The sequence below is a fragment of the Macaca mulatta genome, chromosome 4 (genome assembly GCF_049350105.2).
Source record: "Macaca mulatta isolate MMU2019108-1 chromosome 4, T2T-MMU8v2.0, whole genome shotgun sequence".
Taxonomy (NCBI): domain Eukaryota; kingdom Metazoa; phylum Chordata; class Mammalia; order Primates; family Cercopithecidae; genus Macaca; species Macaca mulatta.
In genome coordinates this window covers 162,164,669-162,186,260 of record NC_133409.1, presented here as the reverse complement: position 1 = coordinate 162,186,260, position 21,592 = coordinate 162,164,669, and the positions used below count along the sequence as shown (strand labels likewise).

General features: G+C 37.8%; 1 protein-coding gene across 2 annotated transcripts in view; it reads left to right on the top strand.

Moving 5' to 3' along the window:
* The window catches only part of CDKAL1 (CDK5 regulatory subunit associated protein 1 like 1), a 707,863-nt gene that overhangs the window by 410,875 nt on the left and 275,396 nt on the right, over nucleotides 1-21,592 (top strand). For both annotated transcript variants that reach the window (XM_001098819.5, XM_078001348.1), the window contains exon 10: nucleotides 20,479-20,645. In XM_001098819.5, coding sequence (XP_001098819.2) covers nucleotides 20,479-20,645 — 167 coding nt within the window. The remainder of the gene's footprint in view (nucleotides 1-20,478; nucleotides 20,646-21,592) is intronic.

Here is a 21,592-nt window from a genome sequence, read left to right as displayed (position 1 = left end):
TAGTGACACCTCATCTCTAGAAAAACTGAAAAAAAATTAGCTGGACATCGTGATATGCCACTGTAGTCCCAGCTACTCAGGAGGCTGAGGCAGGAGGATACTTGAGCCTGGGAGGTCAAGGCTCTGCAATGAGCTATTATCACACCACTGTACTCCGGCCTGCATAAGAGAGAGAGACCTTGTCTCAAAGAAAACAAAACAAAACAATCCTGTATTTAATTACTTAATTCCGCCTTATACATACTTTTTGTTTTTTTAGAGATGAAGTCTCTGTCACCTAGGCTGGAGTATAATGGCGCAGTCTCGGCTCACTGCAACCGCTGCCTACTGGCTTCAAGCGATTCTCCTGCCTCAGCCTCCTGAGTATCTGAGACTACAGGCACGCGCCACCACACCCAGCTAATTTTTGTATTTTTAGTAGAGACGGGGTTACACCATGTTGACCAGGCTGGTCTTGAACTCCTGACCTCAAGATCCGCCTGCCTCGGCCTCCCAAAGTGTTGGGATTACAGGCGTGAGCCGCTGTGCCTGGCCTATACGTACTTTTTATTACATCAAATGTTTCACATCATTTTTTATTGCTAATGACTTTTAATAGCATTGTAATTTATAATGAACTTTTAAGTTTAGTCTTCTCTTAAGTGGAAATTATTATGACAGGCATAGTTTACTAAGGCTGAATTGTAATATATTTGTTTGGAAACCAGATCCTTACCCCCTCATTCTTCTCATTTTTGTTGAGCAACTAAAGTTGCCCTGTGTGGTGTGGAAAATTAGACATTTTTTTTGGAGACATAGTTTCACTCTGTTGCCCAGGCTGGAGTGCTGTGGTGCAGTCTTGGCTCACTGTAACCTCTGTCTTCTGGGTTCAAGAGATTCTTGTGCCTCAAGCCTCCTGAATAGCTGGGCTTATAGGCATGCACCTCCACACCTGGCTAAGTTTTGAACTCTTAGTAGAGACAGGGTTTTGCCATGTTGGCCAGGCTGGTCTCGAACTCCTGATCTCGAGTGATCCAACTGCCTCGGCCTCCCGAAGTGTTGGGATTACAGGTATGAGCCACCATGCCTGACCAAAATTAGACTTTAAAAAAAATAGAAACCGGATCTCGCTACATTGCCCAGGCTGGTCTACAACTCCTGGGCTCAAGCGATCCTCCCCCATTGGCCTCCCAAAGAGCTAGGATTATAGGCATATGGATTCCTCTTCTGCTCACTGCACACCAGATGTGCTTCACCACACTCTTGGTGTAAGAGTGCCAGCCTGCCAGCCACCAGATTTTTTCTTTTCCTCAGATACAAATGTTATGTTGATTTCTTCATACCACTGCACCTTGTCCCATAGCTTCTCCTTTGTATTACTGTAGATATAAAATAATGAATAGAGATGTAATGCATTTTATCTTTACTGTATCTAAGTTTAACACCTCAAAAACATAGAATAATTATTCTTTTCTAATGCCTGCTGACAATATTATCTTCACATCTTTCTGTTTGTGGTTATACTGACCTATCTTATAAATTTATTTAACTTAAAACTTTTCTGTACATTTAAAAAAACATGTGTCATAGCTGTCTCATCATTTTTTTTTTTTTAATATCCCTTGGGAAACTTCACAGGGGGCTTGGTGACGACTACTTGATAAATACCACTTGCTGATGACAATGGCAGTACCAGGACATGTTTCAGGATGCGGTCTTTGAGTTTCTAATTGCAAATACAGGATAAAAAATTACCTTTTTTATGTAGTGTGTCAGGCTTCTTATTTAAAGAAAAATGTGTTCATTTGATGGTTTTTTTAAAAATAGGTGATAATTTTAGAAGCATCCTAACAGGAGCCACTTTAAATCAGGAAACTTAGACTCAGTTCTGAGGAAATAGGTTATTGATTTCCATTAGACAAAGAGTATGTTAGTCCTGCCTTACTTAAATTTCACCTGAAGCTCCTAGAGTCTGTTGGTTACCAGAGGTTTCACATACTCTGAGTCCTTTGCCCTAATAAGCCATACTCTTGCCTTCATTTTCTTCCTTGTTTGCTTTTATTGTATAAAAATCTCAGACTTACAGAAATGTTGCAAAAACAGTACATTTATCCTTCTTCAAGTCTTTCTTTCTCTCTTTCTCTTCCTTCCTTCCTTCCTTCCTTCCTTCCTTTCTTTCTTTCTCTCCTTCTTTCTTTCTTTCTTTCTTTCTTTCTTTCTTTCTTTCTTTCTTTCTTTCTTTCTTTCTTTCTTTCTTCCTTCCTTCCTTCCTTCCTTCCTTCCTTCCTTCCTTCCTTCCTTCCTTCCTTCCTTCCTTCCTCTCTCTCTCTCTCTCTCTCTCTCTCTCTCTTTCTTTCTTTCTTTCTTTCTTTGCCTTCTTTCTTTCTTTGCCTTCTTTCTTTTCTTTTCTTTTCCTTTTCTTTTTTTCGAGACAGTGTCTCACTCTGTCCCCCCGGTGGGAGTGTAGTAGCACAATCACAGCTCACTGCAGCCTTGAACTCCCTCACTCAAGCCATCCTCCTACCTCAGCTTCCTGGGCTGGGGCTACAGGTGTGCACCACCACACCCAGCTAACTTTTTTTGTAATTTTTGTAGAGACGGGGTTTCGCCATATTGCCCAGGCTGGTCTCGAACCAACTGGGATCAAGTGATCATCCCTCCTTGGCCTCCCAAAGTGCTGGAATTACAGGCCTGAGCCACCACGCCTGGCCTTAAATGTTTCTATTTTAACATGACCATTATCTAATTATCAATACCAGAAACTTAATGTTGGTAAAATACTACTATGTAATCTACAGACCCTATCCAAATTTCACCCATTGTTTCACTAACATTCTTTTTCTGGTCCCAGGTCTATCTAGGATCCCACATTACATGTAGTTACCATGTCTCCTTAGTCTCTTCACTTCCAATCTGGGCCAGGTCTCCTGTCTTTGTCTTTTAGAACCTTAATATTTCTGAAATGTGCTGGTCAATTATTTTATAGCACCTCTCTCAATTTGAGTTTGTCTGGTATTTCCATGTGGTTAAATTCAGGTTATGCATTTTTGGCAAGAGTATCACCGAAGTAATTGATATGCACTTTTCAGAACATCAAGGTACATGATGTTAAGAAGTCTCATTACTGGTGGGTTTCATTTTTATTACATAGTTAAGGTGATGCCAAGTTTCTCCACTGTGAGGTTTTTTGTTTTTTTTTTTTTTTCATTTTAATTAATGTCTTATGGGGAAATGCTTAAAAACTGTAAATATCTTCCTTCTGCCCACTAACTTTAACATCCATGGATGATCCTTGCCTCTGACAGTTATTACTTGTGGTGTTTGTCAGATGTTGATTTTCGTATCTTACCTTTTACATTCAGTAATTAAAATTATATTATATGGAAGACCTCTGCTTTTTCCTCCATTTATTTTTTGAATTACCTTTTCTGTTTTGGACTCATGGATATTTATTTTGTTCTATACTTTAAATTCCACTACCGTCATTATTTATTTTGTTGATCAAATTGTCCCAGATTGGCCATTGAGAGCTTCTTCAGTTTGACTCCTTTGTTCTCTTGATTCGCCCTCATAATTTTTTTAGTACTTTCTTACTGTCTGGCACCAGGAAGTGTTTTAGGCTTACCTTGTACTTTCCCTAACTAAAATCCTGGAATCACCCATTTCTCTAAGCAATTCTTATACTTTATGTTGAGAGAAAGGGTTTTGAAACTGAGATATGATCGCTAGTTGTGTTCATTGCTTCCGGGATATCATCTTCTAACTTGATGTTTTAAATTTCAAATTTGTGGAGTTCTCTTGGAACTGATAGATAGCCAGTGCACTTCTGTGTAGACTATTGGTCTTCAAATGATTCCGTAGTAAAACTCTCCTTTTTTTCCTATTAAAATGACATAATGTTATTTTTTTCTCATTTTAAAGGGAAAATGAATTAAGTTAATGGATAGAAGCATCTCAATATTCTGTATTTCTCAGGAAACCTTTTCTTCCCATTTTGGTGGCTATTCTCCATTTGTGTGGATATATAAAAGATGATAAATTGGTGCGTAAGTAGGAAACATTAACAGAAACTCAAACAATTTATTATTTTTACAATCTGTTTTTTTTTCTGTTGAATACATATAGGTATTTTCTGATTGTGTACTTTCTACTCCAATGAGAATGAGCATTCATGCTTTGTTTTCTGTTTGAAACACTGTGAAAACTTGAATACTTTCTTATGTTCTTTTCTTTGTAAGCAAATCTGAGAACTGCACCTGTAGGCTCCTTCTTCCTTTCATGTTGTCATCTCAATGTCCCTCCTCTTTTTCCTCCTTCCCCAACCCTTCATGCTTCCCTTTCTTCCTGTCTTCTTATTAATTTATTCATTCAGTCAATAAATAAATATTCATCGGATGCTTAATATGTCCTCAGTCACTGCCCTATTACAAGAGTTAGTTCGGTGAACAAAACAGATGAGAATCTCAGTCTTATTGTAGCTTTCCTTCTATTTGGGGGTGGGGCGGAGAGGCAATACACAATGAACATAATTAGAAGTAAATTATATAGTATGTTAGAGATACTTCTCTCCACTTTTTTCTGTCTGTTCCTTCCTCCTGCTGCATTTACTGAGTAATTTCTCTCCATTGGTCACTGTTGGAGATCTTTAAAATAAATGATGAATGAAAGACACCCTTTCTAGGACCTCAGCTTAATCCTTAACCAGCTGAAGCCACAGGAAATAACACAAAAGAACTGGGGAGTTAGAGAATACAGAATGCAAATGTATTTCGCAAGAGTTTTGTAGAATATTTAAGTGAACTCAAGTTTGAAATATCAGAACAGTTTTTCCTAGAAGAGATTTGGCAGACTTAATAGAGGTAATAAAGCATTTTTAAAACTTAACCAGCACACTTATAAAAGATAACAAAATGATTTTGCTGTATTTGGCTAAGCTTGGACCAGTGCAATTACTATAAGTACTCGATTTCTTTTTAAATCCTCGTAAGTAAATGCCACAGTAATATATTGGCTGCAGAGGAGACAAAGGTGGAGAGTTTCTCTGTAAAGGTTTTATGGAGGGGGATTGAGAGATGGAGATGGTGTTTTTATCAAGTTAACAGGAGTACTTTGGTAATGACATTCATTTTTTCCTAAACAAGAAAAGTTGTATAAATCACACCTGGAAATGAGGAGCTTTTTAAAAGATTTCTATGCCACTCATGTATTGGTTAATAATTGTCAAATTACATATCTTACCTATTTTCTGTGTTTCTTCATTTATGACTTATAAATAATGGTTTACAGTTGGAAGCAATTTGTAGATAGAAATGCTATTTGCAGTAAGAACTACTAAACATCTATTTTAATAGTGAGAATTAAGGACTCAACTTTGAAGTATAGTTTTAAATACAATAGTCTCTATTTTGTAAACACTGTGAAGTGTATAAAATGTGTATGTCCAAGATGACTTAAAGATAATACACAAATGATTGTTGTACAGTTGCATTTCTGAATGCCACTTTTTAATTTATTAACCAGTATGTTTTGAATTTTAATAAAATATGTCAATACAATCAAGAAATATACATAGATGAAGTACAAAATCTTTATCAATCATTTCACTTCACTGTGATGAATTTTCAGTTTCTGTTGATTAATTATGAGAAAGTATAATTTATATATATTATGTGAATTAAAATTCATGTTAATTCTTTGCGTTTTTCATTGTAGGCAGTTCTATACCTTATAACAGTGCTGCCCAGTAGAAATATATGAGCCATGTGTATAATTTAAAATGTTCTAGTAGCCACATTAAAAAAGGAAAAATATACAGGTTAAGTTTATTTTAATCAGATACTTTAACTCATTATATCCAAAATACTAATTTCAATTTGTAATCAATTTCTTTTGACGGGGAGTGGGAGATGGAGCCTCTCTCTGTTGCCCAGGCTGGAGTGCAAAATGGCTCAGTCATAGCTCACAGCAGCCTTGAACTCCTGGGTTCAGACTGTCCTCCTGCCTCAACCACGCAAGTAGCTAGGACTGCAGGCATGTACCACTGTGCCCAGCTCAGTTTTAAAAATTATTTTAAAATCTTAATAAGATAGTTTACATTCTTTTTTCATACTAATTAGTTGAAATCAGATGTGTACCTTGGCACTTAAAGTATATCTTAGGACTGGGCATGGTGGCTTATGCCTGTAATTCCAGCACTTTGGGAGGCCGAGGCAGATGGATCACGAGGTCAGGAGATCAAGACCATCCTGGCTAACACGACGAAACCCCATCTCTATTAAAAATACAAAAAATTAGCTGGGCGTGGTACTGGGCGCCTGTAGTCCCAGCTACTCGGGAGGCTGAGGCAGGAGAATGGCGGGAACCCAGGAGGCGGAGGTTGCAGTGAGCCGAGATCACGCCACTGCACTCTAGCCTGGGTGACAGAGCGAGACTCCGTCTCAAAAAAAAAAAAAAGCACATCTTAGTTCAAACCAACTACACTTCAAGTGTTCAGCAGCCACATATGACTTGTGGTTATATGTGGATAGCACAGGTTATATATTGGATAGCACAGGTTTATTACTCTTAACGCATCTCATGTTATTTACACATTGTTTTGGTTTTCTTCAATCATTTATTATTTCTAATGCTACTAAAGCTGGCTTTTGAGATTTTTGGTTGGTACTACTCATATCATAATTATAGTCAGCAATTTATAGGTCTTCTCCTTGAGTCACTAAATTGGCATTAAAAAGAATTATGTTGGAGTTCCTTCTTGGAAATTAAGAGATTAATTCTAATCCATGCTGTGCTGCTGCTTATTGTATCACTTTGGGCAAGTCTGTTGACCTTTCTGTCACAGTCTGTATTTATAAAATGAAGTGGATAAAGAGTTTTGGCATTTCAAGCTGGATAATTCTTATTTTTAAAAATTGTGTTTGTTATTCAAATACGTTGATTGATTACACTCATGCATTGTGTTACCCATAGTGCCAAAAGCAGCTTATCTAATGGGATCTATTTTTAGTGAACCATGGTGATAAGCCATGAAGAGCGAGAGAAGTATCCTTAACTGACTTTCAAGCATAGAATTATTAAAATCTTACATCGTATCTAGGTACAAATTGGAGAGCCCTGAATTGGCGCTTTGGGGCAAAGAAAAGGTGAGATCAACAAAGTTGTTGGTTTGTTGTTTTCCTCAGTGCCAGCAACTAAGTATGTTTTACCTTTCTGTGAAAAATTGAATTATTGGCGATGAGAAATTATCACTTTTTTTCCATGAGGTAGCTATTTCAAAATGACATTTGGTTTTTCCCCTTCGGCAAGAGGATAACTAACATACTGTTTTAAAATACTGAATATTAGCTCTCTAGATTAGCCTCACATAGCAGAATTTAATAATGATCATTGTACTTAATTAGCTTATAAGACAACTTATGTTTAACACACGTAGACTTCATTTGTTGATTTAGCTCCTTTTAAGTGTTTTATAAAATAGAAAAAAGATGGGCTTACCAAAATTACCACTTTGATTGACTGATGGTTGCTCTCAGGTTTAAATATATACCCTTAACTTATCACAATCTACATTCAAATAATATTTTACTACATTATTTATAGTGTAAGAACCTTACAATTGTATATTTCCATTTCATCTTTCTTCTTGTCCTTTGTGCTATTGTCAGTCTTTTGCATCAGGTGTAAACCCCATAATATGTTATTATTTTTGCTTTAAACAATTTTATGTATGTGTATATATTTTATATATATATATATATAGAGAGAGAGAGAGTTTTGTTTTGTTTTGTTTTTTTGAAATGGAGTCTTGCTATTTTTACCCAGGCTGGAGGGCAATGGCGTGATCTCAGCTCACTGCAACCTTCCCCTCCCAGATTCAAGTGATTCTTCAGCCTCGGCCTTCCAAGTATCTGGGGTTACAGGTGGGTGCCATCATACTCAGCTGATTTTGTATTTTTAGTAGAGATGGGGTTTCTCCATCTTGGTCAGGCTGGTCTCAAACTCCCAACCTCAGGTGATCCGCCTGCCTTGGCCTCCCAAAGTGCTGGTATTACAGGCGTGAGCCACCATGCCCAGCTGAGCAATTACATTTTAATGGTGGCTCACGCCTGTAATCCCAGCACTTTGGGAGGCCAAGGCAGGCAGATCACAAGGTCAGAAGATAGAGACCATCTTGGCCAACATGGTGAAACCCTGTGTCTACTAAAAATACAAAAAATTGGCTGGGTGTGGCGGCATGTGCCTGTAATCCCAGCTACCTGGGAGGCTGAGGCAGGAGAATTGCTTGAACCAGGGAGTCAGAGGTTGCAGTGAGTGGAGATCACGCCACTGCACTCCAGCCTGGTGACAGAGCAAGACTCTGTCTCAAAAAAAAAAAAGATTAAAAATTATATTTTATATATACCCACACATTTGCATTTCTGGTCCAATTCTTTTCTTTGTGTATCATCTGGTACTGTGCTTTTTATCTAGTATTATTTCTCTCCTGTTTAAAGATCTTTCTTTATTAGTCTTTGGAGTAGAGGTCTGCTGGTATTGAGTTCACTGAGCTTTGTCTGAAAAGTCAAGAAAAATCTAGGTTGAGAGTTTTTCCGTCTTTTGAGGTTATGTCTCCATTACACTCTAGCTTGCATCGTTTCTGACAAGAAGTCGTCTGTCACTCTTTTCTTTGTTCTTATATACAATATTACTTCCAACCCCCAGTTGCTTTTAAGATTTTCTCCTCATTACCTTGTTTATTCTAAAAAAAAAAAAGTAATTTGTTTGTGTACTTTGGTGTGGCTTCTTTTGTTTATTCTGATGAAGGTTGATTAAATTTATTGAATCTGTGGTTTATAGTTTTTGCTAAATTTGGGGAAAATTTAGCCATATTTTAGGGACTCTACTTATGTGTTAGTGTGCTTGGTGTGGTTCTGTTCTGTTCATTTTTATTACGAATGTTTTATTTCTCTTCCTTTCATTTTGGGTAGTTTCTGTTACTAGGTCTTCAAGTTCATCTCTAGAAGTTCCACTAGGATCTTTTCAAATATCTTCTTTTGTTTTCTTATCATGCTCATATTTTTTTAAATGCATAGACCACATGTACAATAGCTGTTTTTATGTCCTTGTCTGCTAATTCCATCATCTTTGTCATTTCTGACTGTGTTCCTATTGATTGATTTTTTTCCCCCTCCTGGTCGTAACCACACTGAGCCAGACTCAATGATGCATGCCTGTTGTCCCAGTACTCAGAAGGCTTAAGGCAGGAGGATTGAGAGTGTGAGCCCAGCCTGGGCAAAATAGTGAGATTCTGTCACCAAATAAATAAATAGCCATAGTCAATAGTTTAGCCCACATCAGTACTCAGCCAGAGACTTGAAGGGAGCCCTCTTCTGATTTTTGGAGCTCTGCCTCCATATGCAGCCCTCTCCTCTATAATATTTAATCCTATCAATTGTAACCTTCTAAACTCCAACCTCTGTCTTTTCAAATCAGAAAGATCATTTGTTTTCCTACCTGTCTGTATCGTGGCCTGGAAAATGCCTCCAAATAGTAATATGGGAACTCATATTGCTCATCTCCTTTGTTTCTCTCAAGAATCACATTCCTTCACTATGTTGTTCCTTGTTCACTATGTTGTTCCTTGTCCAATTATTGTTGTCTCATATATTGTGTCAATTTTTCTAGTTGTTTACAGCAGTAGGGTAGTTTCTATAACAGTTAATCCTTCATGTGTAGAAGTGGAAGCCCTCACAATATGTCCTTTTTGAGACAGAGTCTCACTCTGTCGCACAGGCTGGAGGGCAGTGGCGTGATCTCAACTCACTGCAACCGCCACCTCCTGGTTCAAGTGATTCTCCTGCCTCAGCCTCCCAAGTAGCTGGAATTACGGGGGCGCACCACCATGCTGTGTTAATTTTTGTATTTTCAGTAGAGACAGGGTTTCCGTGTTGGCCAGGCTGGTCTCAAACCCCTGACCTCAAGTGATCCACCCACCACAGCCTCCCAAAGTGCTGGGATTATAGGCATGGGCCACTGTGCCTGACCTGTCCTTTTAATTAATGTTTGCTATCATCAGTAGGTCAGAGTCAACAGTTTGTACTGGATATTACATATTCCTCTATAGAAGCAAATATGTTGGTAGTTATCATTTTGATTGGCATAGTTTTGGTCAAGTTATAGAACTGGTTGTTGATATATATGTTATTCTATTATAATAGTATTAAAATTACCTTTTGTTAATATTACATGCAAATGTTTGTAGTGTTTTGTTCTTAGAAATTTTAAATTGAAGAAGTAACTGATTATTAAATTCTTGCTAACTGGGATATCTATCAGACCTTCCTATTCTGACTATTCTTCCTTTCCTCAGGGCTGAATCACTAGCTGCTTCTTAAAACTTTTAAACAATATTTATTTGTCCTAGAATTGCACTTTATTCTTTCATTATGTAGAAACAGTGCATATGTGCACACACGCGTGCACACACACACACACACACAACCTTTTTACTTTTTATTTACTAGAGAACATAACTATCTTCTCATCTCCTACATCCAACCTGTAAAAGGCACATAAGGCTATTTTAACTAACCCCCTTTGAGTATCCTTAATCCAAAAATCCAAAATCCAAAATGTTCTAAAATCTGAAACTTTTTGAGTGCCAACATGACACTCAAAGGAAATGCTCATTGGAGCACTTTGGATTTTGGATTTTCAGATTGAGGATGTTTAGCTCATACGTATGATGCAAATTTTCCAGAATTTGAAAAGAATCTGAAATCCAAAACCCCTCTGGTCCTAAGCATTTTGGATTAAGGATATTTACCTGTAGTTCAAAAGAATAAAGTGATCCAAATTATTGTATTTATAATTATAGTTTCCAGGCTGTGGGGTAGTAGGTTCTTGAGGGTGAGCCTATTTTTCTATTCCTTTTCCTGCCTCATAGAGAAGGTTCTATTTCACATATTCTTATTTGTCCTATCTTTTGAAGCCAAAGCAGTGGTTCAAACTTTAAGACTCTGAGTTTGTGGCAAGTATTGGTTTGTTTGCTGGATTTCAACTTAAATAATGCTAAGTGAGAAGCAGGGGCTCAGTAGTAGTATTTAGGCTCTGTTGGATGGAAAGAAATAAGAAAAGAGAATAGATAAAAGACAAGCACCACTTCCTTTTCCTCTAGGTGATACCAACTAAAAAGCGTACATTGTTACTGGTCTGGGTTCCTTCTATTTATTTCTATTTACATTTGTGAGTGTTGTTTTGTATATTTTGGTCAATTATAATAATAAATTTCCCCTCCAAATAAAGAGTGAATGAAATTAATTTTGTTCAGAAAGACTGGACAGTTACATTATCTGTTATTTTTTTCCTGCCCCTTCTTATACAACATATCTAGTGATTTGAGAATTTTGAAACTGCATTCAGTTTTCATGAGCATAAGTATGAGAATATCTTAAAGTGAAATTATTGAGAGCTTTCACTGGCAACTATAATATATATATTGCATATTTATTGGCTATGACAGCGCATAGCTTATCAACATGTCATCTTTGCTCTCTTAGTCCTGCCCTGTGAGCTTGAGCCCCTTATAACAACTTCCGTTAACACTGGCTCCCCTTGTACAATTCTTTCTCACCACAAACCCCTCACTCACTTCATTCTAACCACACTGACCTCTTTGTGGTGCCTTGGGAACTGCAGGCATACTCATATTGTGTCTTTGCACTTATACTCCCTCTGCTTCAAGGGCTCTTCCTTTAGATAGCTAATCTACATGGCTTACTACCTTGATTCATTCAGGTTTTGTGTCATTGTGAGTCTTCCTCAACTATTCCCTATCAAAGATAAGTGTCTTTTCCCAATTACTTCATCATCCTGGACTCAAAAAATCCACCCTCCTTGGCCTCCCAAAATGCTGGGATTACAGGTGTGAGCCAAATGTGGCTGGCCTTTACATGCATTTTCAACTCATATTTTCAACATACAGTGGGTTTACTGGGATGTAATCCAGTACCATCATCCATACCTTTTTTTTTTTTTTTTTTTTTTTTTTTTTTTTTTTTTTTTTGAGATGGAGTTTCACTCTTGTTGCCCAGGCTGGAGTGCAATGGTGCAATCTCGGCTCACTGCAACCTCTGCCTCCCAGGTTCAAGTGATTCTCCTGCCTCAGCCTCCCGAGTAGCTGGGATTGCAGGCATATGCCACCACGCCTGACTAATTTTCTATTTTTAGTAGAGATGGGGTTTCTCCATGTTGGTCAGGCTGGTCTCAAACTCCCGCCCTCAGGTGATCCGCCCACCTCAGCGTCCCAGAGTGCTGGGATTACAGGCGTGAGCCACTGCACCTGACCTCATCATCCATGCCTTTTATCTTGCTTTTAAATTTTTTATTAGCACTTATTTTTACTTGACAATATGTTCTTTATGTCTTAGTTTATTGTCTGTTTTACTTGAATAGGTTTCATGTGGGCAGAGACTTTATCTCTAAGGTTTAGAACAGTGTCTGGTACATAATAGGTGTTCAACAATTACTTGCTAGAAGGAGTCAATGAATGAATGAGTGAATGAATGAATGAATGATGTTTTATTTGTATGAGGACACCTAAACCATATACCTGATATACCTTCAAACTGAACATATAATAATATAATAGAAAATAGAAAACTCTCTTTGCTGTTTAAGTACGGATGCTCCTCAACTTACGATGGGGTCACAGCCCAGTAAACCCATTATAAGTTGAAATGCATTTAAAGGCCAGGCGCATTGGCTCACACCTATAATCCCAGCATTTTGGGAGGCCAAGGAGAACAGATTTTTTGACTCCAGGAATTTGAGAACAGCCTGGACAACATGGTGAAACCCTGTCTGTGCAAAAAATACAAAAATGTGCCAGATGTGGTGCTACATACCTGTAGTCTCAGCTACCTGGGAGGCTGAGGTGTCAGGATCGCTTGAGTCCAGGAGGTCAAGGCCACAGTGACCCATGGTCACACCACTGCATTGCAGCCTTGGTGACAGAGTAAGACCCTGTCTTGAAAACAAAACAAAACAAAACAAAAAAGAAAGAAAAGAAAAGAAGAAGCATTTAATACACCCAACCTACTGATCATCATAGCTTAGCCTTGCCTACCTTAAACTTGCTCAGAACAATTTTATTAGCCTATAGTTGGGCAAAATCATCTAATACAAAGCCTACTTTATAATATAGTGTTGAATATCTCATGCAATGTGATAAATACTGTATTGAAAATGAAAAACAGAATGGTTGTATGTTTACTGAAAGTATGGTTTCTACTGAACGCATATCGCTTTCACGCTGTCATAAAGTTGAAAAATCCTAAGTCGAGCCATTGTAAGTCGGGCACCATCTGTACTTGTATAAATTTTAAAGACAAAATTTTCTAATTTTAACTGGAGAATTTCAGTTCTGTTTGACTGTACCTTGAGTGAAGGTCACTTAAAAAAAAAAAAAAAAGAAACAAGGTCTTACTCTGTTGCTCTGGCTCTAGTGCCATAGTGCAGTGGTGCAATCATAGCTCACTGTAACCTCGGCTCCTGGGCTCTAGTGATCCTCCTGCCTCAGCCTCCCAAATAGGTAGGACTACAGGGGCACACTACCATGCCCGACTAACTTTTTTAGTTTTTATAGAGATAGGGTCTCACTGTGTTGCCCTGGCTGGTCTTAAACTCCTTGCCTCAGGGATTCCTTCCTGCCTTGGCCTCCCAAAGAGCACGGATTACAGGAATGAGCTACTATGCCTAACCCAAAGGGAGAGACCTTTAGGACCAAAACATTAGTCATAAAAATTCTGTCCTTTAAAAATCTGAACTTTTATTTGTTCTTCCTTCCATAATTGAGCTCAGTGGCTGAAATAATGAAAAATCTTTTGCTTTTTTACTTTTCTTTACCCTGTAAACTATTCTGTAGCTCTTTGTTAGTCTTGAAATCTAGATAAGTTTTTATCACCATTATCAACTGATTATTATTATTTTCTGAGAACAATGTACTGCATTGCAGGCATCTAATGATTTTCTTCTTTCCTCTTCCTCCTCCTTTGTGTATCCATAGTGTTTGGACTGCTAGCGGTTGAGCCCGTTGTGATTTTTAAAGATAGAATTACACCTCTCTCCACATCCTACTGAAACACAAGAGGACCTGTTCATAGACACTGCTATCTATATTCTCTTTAGGGATATTAAAAATGCCCGTATATGGAGCATAACATACTATAGTATTAAGAGGATAAACAATCTGCTTCATTGAGGCTTATTACAGATTTTGGAGACTAGGGAGTCAGATGCCTTGTTTTCAGAAACTGTATCATCCTTTTATGGTATTTAGTTTGTTTTGAACTTTCCATTATTTCCAAATTCCTGCAGAAGTATGGAAATAAACAATATTCTTTGAAAGAAATAAACAAGTTGTTTTTGTTTAGCAACAGCATTATCAATTTATGCCAACAAATTTTTTTTCTGTAACCAGTATAATTACAGATATCAGTAAGGTCTGGAAATACCATCTCTTTGTTAACTCTTGTTATTAAGGCAATAAAAATAGTGATAAAGTTTGTTTTCTGGGTATTGATCTGTCTGAACTTCTTTGTAACTAAAAAGAAAATCATACCTGTAAGTGAAAAGCTGGTTGTATTCAGTTGCCGTGCTGGCCAGCTGTTGTTGTAGGGTAATAGGGAACCCTAAGCAAGACTGTTAATCTTGTATAGAAGTTAAGACACTATGCAAGAAAGTTTGCAACATTCAAGCTGCATTTCCATATTGTCCAAATAATATTCATTTTGGTATTTCCTCATTGCCTAATACATAACCTCCTTCACTTTTGTGCATACTCTCTGTATGTGTGTGTGTGTTTGTGTATGTCTGTTTATATGTATGTGTGTATATTTATGTGTCTGTATAGGAAGAGGTGCTTTTCAGATGTTAGCTGAAATATACTTAATCTGTGCATCTCTTTTTTTTTTTTTACTGAAAGCGATCCCATCAAATATGTTGATTGATGGAACCAAAATTTATTGAGGCCTTGCTGTTTGCTAGCATCATGATAGGTCCTAGGCGTGTGTGTTTTAGATTTTTGCAGCTCTGCCTGGGAAATGCTTCTTTTCTCTCAGGGAAGACAAACCAGTAATTATAACACATTGTATTAACAGAATTATGTACAAGAGTGTTGAAAGCACAGGAGAAGAGCATGTAAGTTATTCTCAGTGGTCATGAAAGTTTTCTGAAGAAGTATTTCTTTTTTTTTTTGAAACCGAGTCTCATGCTGTCTCCCAGGCTGGAGTGGAGTGGTGCCATCTTAGTTTACTGCATCCCCTGCCTCCCAGGTTCAAGAAATTCGCCTGCCTCAGCCTCCCAAGGAGCTGGGACTATAGGCATGCTCCACTGTGCCTGGCTTTTTTGTATTTTTAGTAGCAATGAGGGTTCACCATGTTGGCTAGGCTGGTCTTGAACTCCTGACCTCAAGTGATCCACCTGCGTCGGCCTCCCATAGTGCTGGGATGACAGGCACAAGTGCCCAGCCTCAAAGAGGTATTTCTCACGCAAAGAAGAGTAGAGGTCATTTTAGGTAGAGGAAACAGCATGGGTGTAAATATAGTGACTTGCTCAGGGAACTACAGGTAATTCAACCTCTGCCTCCCGGGTTCAAGTGATTCTCCTGCCTCAGCCTCCTGAGTAGCTGGGATTACAGGCATGCGCCACCACACCTGGCTAGTTTTGTATTTTTAGTAGAGATGGGGTGTCTCCATGTTGATCAAGCTGGTCTCGAACTCCTGACCTCAGGTGGTTTGCTCGCCTTGGCCTCCCAAAGTGGTGGGATTACAGGCGTGAGCCACCTCACCCAGCCTAATTTCTGAATTTTCTAAGATTATTTTTTAAGAAGGAAGAAGCCCTAAAAATATAATGTACTGTGACCGTTAAAAGAAAGCAGCAGGAAGTAAAAGCAGACAATTTAATGCATATTAAATAAATATAACAAATAATATATGTTTCATGTATTTTCCTTGGTGGGAGAATAAAGGCTGAAACCAGATGGTGGAGAAAGACTCAAGGATAAAATTGAGAGGAAAAAACAAAGGATAGGAATGGAGAACAAAAGACAAGGGGAGGGGCCAGGTGCGGCGGCTCATGCCTGTAATCCCAGCACTTTGGGAGGCTAAGGTGGGTGGATCACCTGAGGTCAGGAGTTGGAGACTAGCCTGGCCAACATGGTGAAACCCCGTCTCTACTAAAGATACAAAACTTAGCTGGGCATGGTTGTGTGCACCTGTAATCCCAGCTACTTAGGAGGCTAAGGTAGGAGAATCACTTGAACCTCGGAGGCGGAGGTTACAGTGAGCCGAGATCGTGCCATTGCACTCCAGCCTGGGTGACAGAGTGAAACAGTCTCAGAAAAAACAAAAAAAAAAAAGATGGGGAGGGGAGAGCACACACCGGGTTGTGGGAGGTAGAGTTAGCAGATTTTCCAAGGATTTTTAAATGATGTGTCCTTGATGTAGGTTTCCCTGCCATCCAGTGCTCTTTAGCTAGTGATCCCTGTAATCATTATTTACAGGTTTTGGATGTTTGTAGTTATTTTTAGAGACTATTCATGAATAATTGAAACAACTTATCATGGAAATTTTCCTCATAGATAAAGCAGGAACTACTAGAGAAATGCTACTTCTTGACCAGATAAAATCAGTCTTCACCCATATTTTAATTTATTACTATGAAGCTCATATATAAAGTTATAGTGAGTCATAATCTTTTGAAATTGAATTTTGGCCAAGTTTGATTTTTCAAAGAGAGTTTTCTTTGTGGTGAGACTATTTGATTGAAGATATTATTCTCCTTTTATTATCAAACTTTTAGGTCTTCTACTTCCATCTCCTGTCATCTCAAATTGCTATGGAGCAGAGATGGGAATCTAGCTGTTGGGGTTGCTGTTTATTCAGGGAAAAATGGCTTGTGTTTCAACTACAGGCTGGTCTATAATTGCTTGGGTAAGATGATCATGGAATCTAATAACTAAACTTATGGCTTTTTTCCTGTATAGTACATTTCATTCTTCCCAGTATTTGCCTTTCCTTTTACCAAAATTAATGCATCAAAAGGATGGTGGATGATCTGATGAACATAATGTTCATTTAAAAAGTTGGGTTGACTGAACAATTTTTGGGAAAACGAACAAAAGTAAGGTAGATGAGCAATTTTAGAAAAAAGTAAAATCTTCCCTTGGATGCTTAAAAAATCCCCAATTTCTGTCTCCCACTTTCCTACCCTACCGCTTTCTTTTTTTGCATGTATTTATTTTTACAGGCATGGGAGTTTTTAATGGGCATTCACTTCTCCTATCTTAGTTCTTCCTGCTTGCATCTCTTTTTCATTTTCACGTGTTTATTTTCCTGACATATACTAATCAAATTCCAAGTTCTAGTGCAGACTGAGACTATCTTACTGAGGCCGACATTGTGTCCATTTTAAGCCAGCCCAGCAGACCCTTCATTTTGGTCTAAGGCTGTGTTCTTGAAGGCTGTCCCATTGTATCCCCACTGACAATAGGGATGGATGCGAAGGGTCGCTGAGGTTAGTGTTAGTAAGTGTCCCCTGCCAGCTCTTAGCTAATAGCCATTTTAATGGTGAATCCATATCTGTTGTGAGCTGGAAGAGCTGCAGGGCACACGGTAAGGGCCAAATAAATGTTTGGATGAATTGAGAATTGAATGTGCAAAGAAATAAAGCTCATAACTGAAGTCATTAAGAAATGAAGCTGTTTAGGCAAGCACTTCTGTTCATAAGTCTAGCCAGTTAAGTGTGCGGATACAAACTTGTGTCCCAATGTGTGTCCATTAGTGACTACTGCAGCCCTCAGGTGCTCTGGTGACTTCATATGCAAGCGTGGCCTGGCACGGACTGCCTGTGCTATGACTAATCAGGAGACTTTCCAGGGAAAAGGATGTCAGGCATGGGGATTCCACATTTAGCGTCACTTTTAGTATGTAATGACTTCCATATCCTAACTGTTTGAGGGATCCATTCTCATTAGGATTCATGCTTGAAATACACCCTTACAAAAGCTGAACTTTCTCACATTGACTAAGAACAAGATCATCTTTGACAGATTTTTGAATTGAATTGGCAAAGCAAAATTCTCCTCAAGTCCAAGGGTTTCACTTGGCGCATGCTCTTTCGTTCCATTGTGTTTTAAACCAGGTTGCTATTATGTAGAGTATTTTAGCAGCCTTGATCTTGGAGACATCAAGACCATTATTCCTGTTGTTGCTGATTTAGTGTTACAGCTGCTTCCTCTTTATGTGATTTAATTTGAAGTTTCAGCCCACCAGGGGGCTATTGGTCCCCACCTATGCAGCTTGAAGAGCTGGCTGCTGTTTCTCCATGGATGTTATTTCCATTCCTATTCATAGCGATTTTTCCCCTTCTATATTCATCTAGCAACACAAGGCACTGTTCCAGGAACCCGCGCTCTCTACATAAGGCATAACATGGAACCATTTGGATGGAAAAATTATAAATTAAAATTATTCTGTTCATTTAAAAATATTCATATTGTGTTGCTCAAATGCCAGTAACTGGAAAATCATGGATAATGTCCTGTTTTTATAACCTCTTTCAGAATGTTTTAAAATCTGTTTATGTTGTTACTTAGCCATCTCTTTTCCTGGAGTGGATTTTCTGATAAGATTTTGTTAAAAAAAAAAAGATTGTATGAGTCCAGTGTGTAATGGCAGACATAATATTAAAGATGATACCACTAATTTCAGTTCACTTTTTAAATAGAAAAAGATTTATTTCATCTACAGAGAATATTTATAAAATTATATGCCTCTAAAAAATAGCCTGTGGATATGCCAGACTATTTCTTTGGAGGATAAAGCTTTTTATGAAATGATTAAGATTAAGCAAAGGTTTATTATTTCTGGAACTAGGTATTTAATTTAAACTATGAAAACCCATATATCCATAATACTACTAATTTTCAGATGCTAAAAATATCTTCAGCTTTTTAAATGTATTGAGCTTTTTATTTTTTAAAAAGCTTTTTAAGTGATCTTTTTTCTGTGTATTCTGTTCTCAATGCTAAGTTATTGATTCTTTAATTTGGGGAAACTAAAATCTTATTTCTATCCTTGTATTTTCCATGTTGTGTGGGTGTGAGTGAGGATGTGTATGTCTTAGAAAGATAGGCAGGAAAAAGTGAAAATGTTTTTATATGGTTTAGTTTTTTGCTAAAGTAATTGTATTTCTTATGCTAAAGGAAATAATAGTGATTGGAAATCTTTATGCTATTTTTATTTTCTACCTCTTGGAACATATTAAGAGGAGCGAAGATCTTTATTTTATACTTTTTTATTCTGTAAGTTTTAAGTCCACACTCACATAAAAGCCATGTGTTTTATTTGTTGTTTCTCTTGGCTAGGAATATTTAAATGTATTTTTGAAACTCTTCTGTTCTGTCAACTAAAGATAATTTAAAATTATAATTTGAAGACACTTTCTAGAAACTTATACTTTAGTTCAGGCTAAAGTCTTCAGTTTGTGTGCCTATGTGTGTGTTGAGGTTCTGCAGAAGCAACAAACCACTTGAGCGTGAACAAATTTCACAGGCTCACTTCATTGTTTGTTTTAGCCTTGTTAATCATTTGGCCTTTTAAAATAGGCTGATCATTTCACTGAATATGGGTTCAGAAAAGTTCTGTGTGCCATGAAAGCCTAAATGGCTCTTGCTAACTCTGTTTTATTCATTTTAAATAACATGAGGGGCATCCCAAAGTATTTCCTCTGGACATTTGAAGCAGTATCATTGCAGGGTATAATATGTGAAGTCAGGATTCTTTATAACAATAATAACCACAAAATATATATATACATTTTCCTAAAGTCTGATTTATGGAAAATAGAAAGCAAGCTGTCAGTAAACAGGTTTTCCAACACTCAGTTTAGGCAGCAACCAACTTTTTTGAATGCAGCAATAAAATGAATACTATTTTTGATTGAATAACGAAGACAGACTAGAATGGTTGCTATGAGAAAAATGGGTACCTAATAATTAATAATATGTGAGCTAAACCTTAACTACACTTGGCATTTTTCCTTAGGTTGGTGCCATACTGATTAATGAGTTAACTGCTGATAGTACCTGTTCTGTGAAGTGACTTTCAGTTCCAGGGCTTAGAGTATTCAATAAAATAGGTATTCTCTGAGGTGGGACTGAGGCTTTAGTCTTGATCAAAGTGCTTTGGGGGAAGCACAGTTGAACTGATTGGCTGTGAATGTTAATCACTTCACAGGACACACTGATAATTTACAGCATTGTTGTAACTCTCTGGTGTTCGTAAAATGAACTTAATAACCCACTGGCACCATGGGATAAGCTGCTTTTTCTTTGCAATTGAATACCCAGACTGCCTGAATAATAGTGTTGAGAAATACTGCATTATAAAGAGTGAGCAGCTGTATGATGAAGGAAACAGCTCTGCCACAGATTTGTTAATTATCTCCTTTGATTCACAGAGGGTGTTTGTGAGATATGGTTGACCAGTGAAGACACGGGGGCTTATGGCAGAGATATTGGCACCAATCTTCCCACACTCCTGTGGAAACTGGTTGAAGTGATTCCTGAGGGAGCAATGCTGAGGCTTGGCATGACAAATCCGCCCTATATTTTAGAGCATCTGGAGGTAAGGAAAAGCACCCCATTTGCATGCTGACATAGACACTAACCAATCCAGACAGTGTGGCAGCCTCAGTATCATCGCATCAGCTTCATTTAAAACTCTTTCACAATTTTATTTATTTATTTATTTTTGTAGTCCCGCATTTCCAAGAACGAATTAAGACTTTCAGATCCCTTCTTTGGCAACCAACACTTTTTGCTTCCTCTTCATTAATTGACATTGCCCCATTTTTCAATACTTGCCACCTTGCCACAGTTCTTTGTTTCTTATTTGTAGTCCTTCTGTCTTCCAGCACATAAATTTGCCTCAGTTCCTCCATTTTGACCCCTTGTCTGATTCAGAACTGCTGATATGTTGCATTAATTTTGCAACCCACAGTCACTATTGTGTTACCCAAACTACTGTTCGCCATATCAGAAAGGGTACTGTACTTGAAGCTTGAGGATGAATTTTCAATTTCCTCCCTTCATCTGGAGATACATAGGGGTGAAGTTGAATCAGAGGGACACAGAACAAGAGACTCTTCCATTTGATTCGCTCATGCGGCATCTGTATTTCCATTGTAATGCCCATCCCTGAATACATGACATTTTCTTTCAGAGAGTTTCCTTCTTTATTTTTGATTTATCGACATAATGGTAATCACTGTGAACAAAGGTGGTTCTGTGATCCCTGACTTTTTTTTATACTCTTCCACAGATTGGGATGCTTACCCTTAAGTAGCTGTGTCAAACTAGGCAAATGGGCATATGTCCAGGTAACTGTGGTACCTGATGGCAAATGACACAGTAAATATGATCAAAGAATATGGACAGGGGATCCATGACTACTATTTGAGAAATAAAATAATTACTTTATACCCATAGTTATGGACATAAAATCTGATTAGTGCTATTGGAAAGTCATGTGTAAAGTATGAAAACAAATAACTTTTATTTTTTATCAAGTGT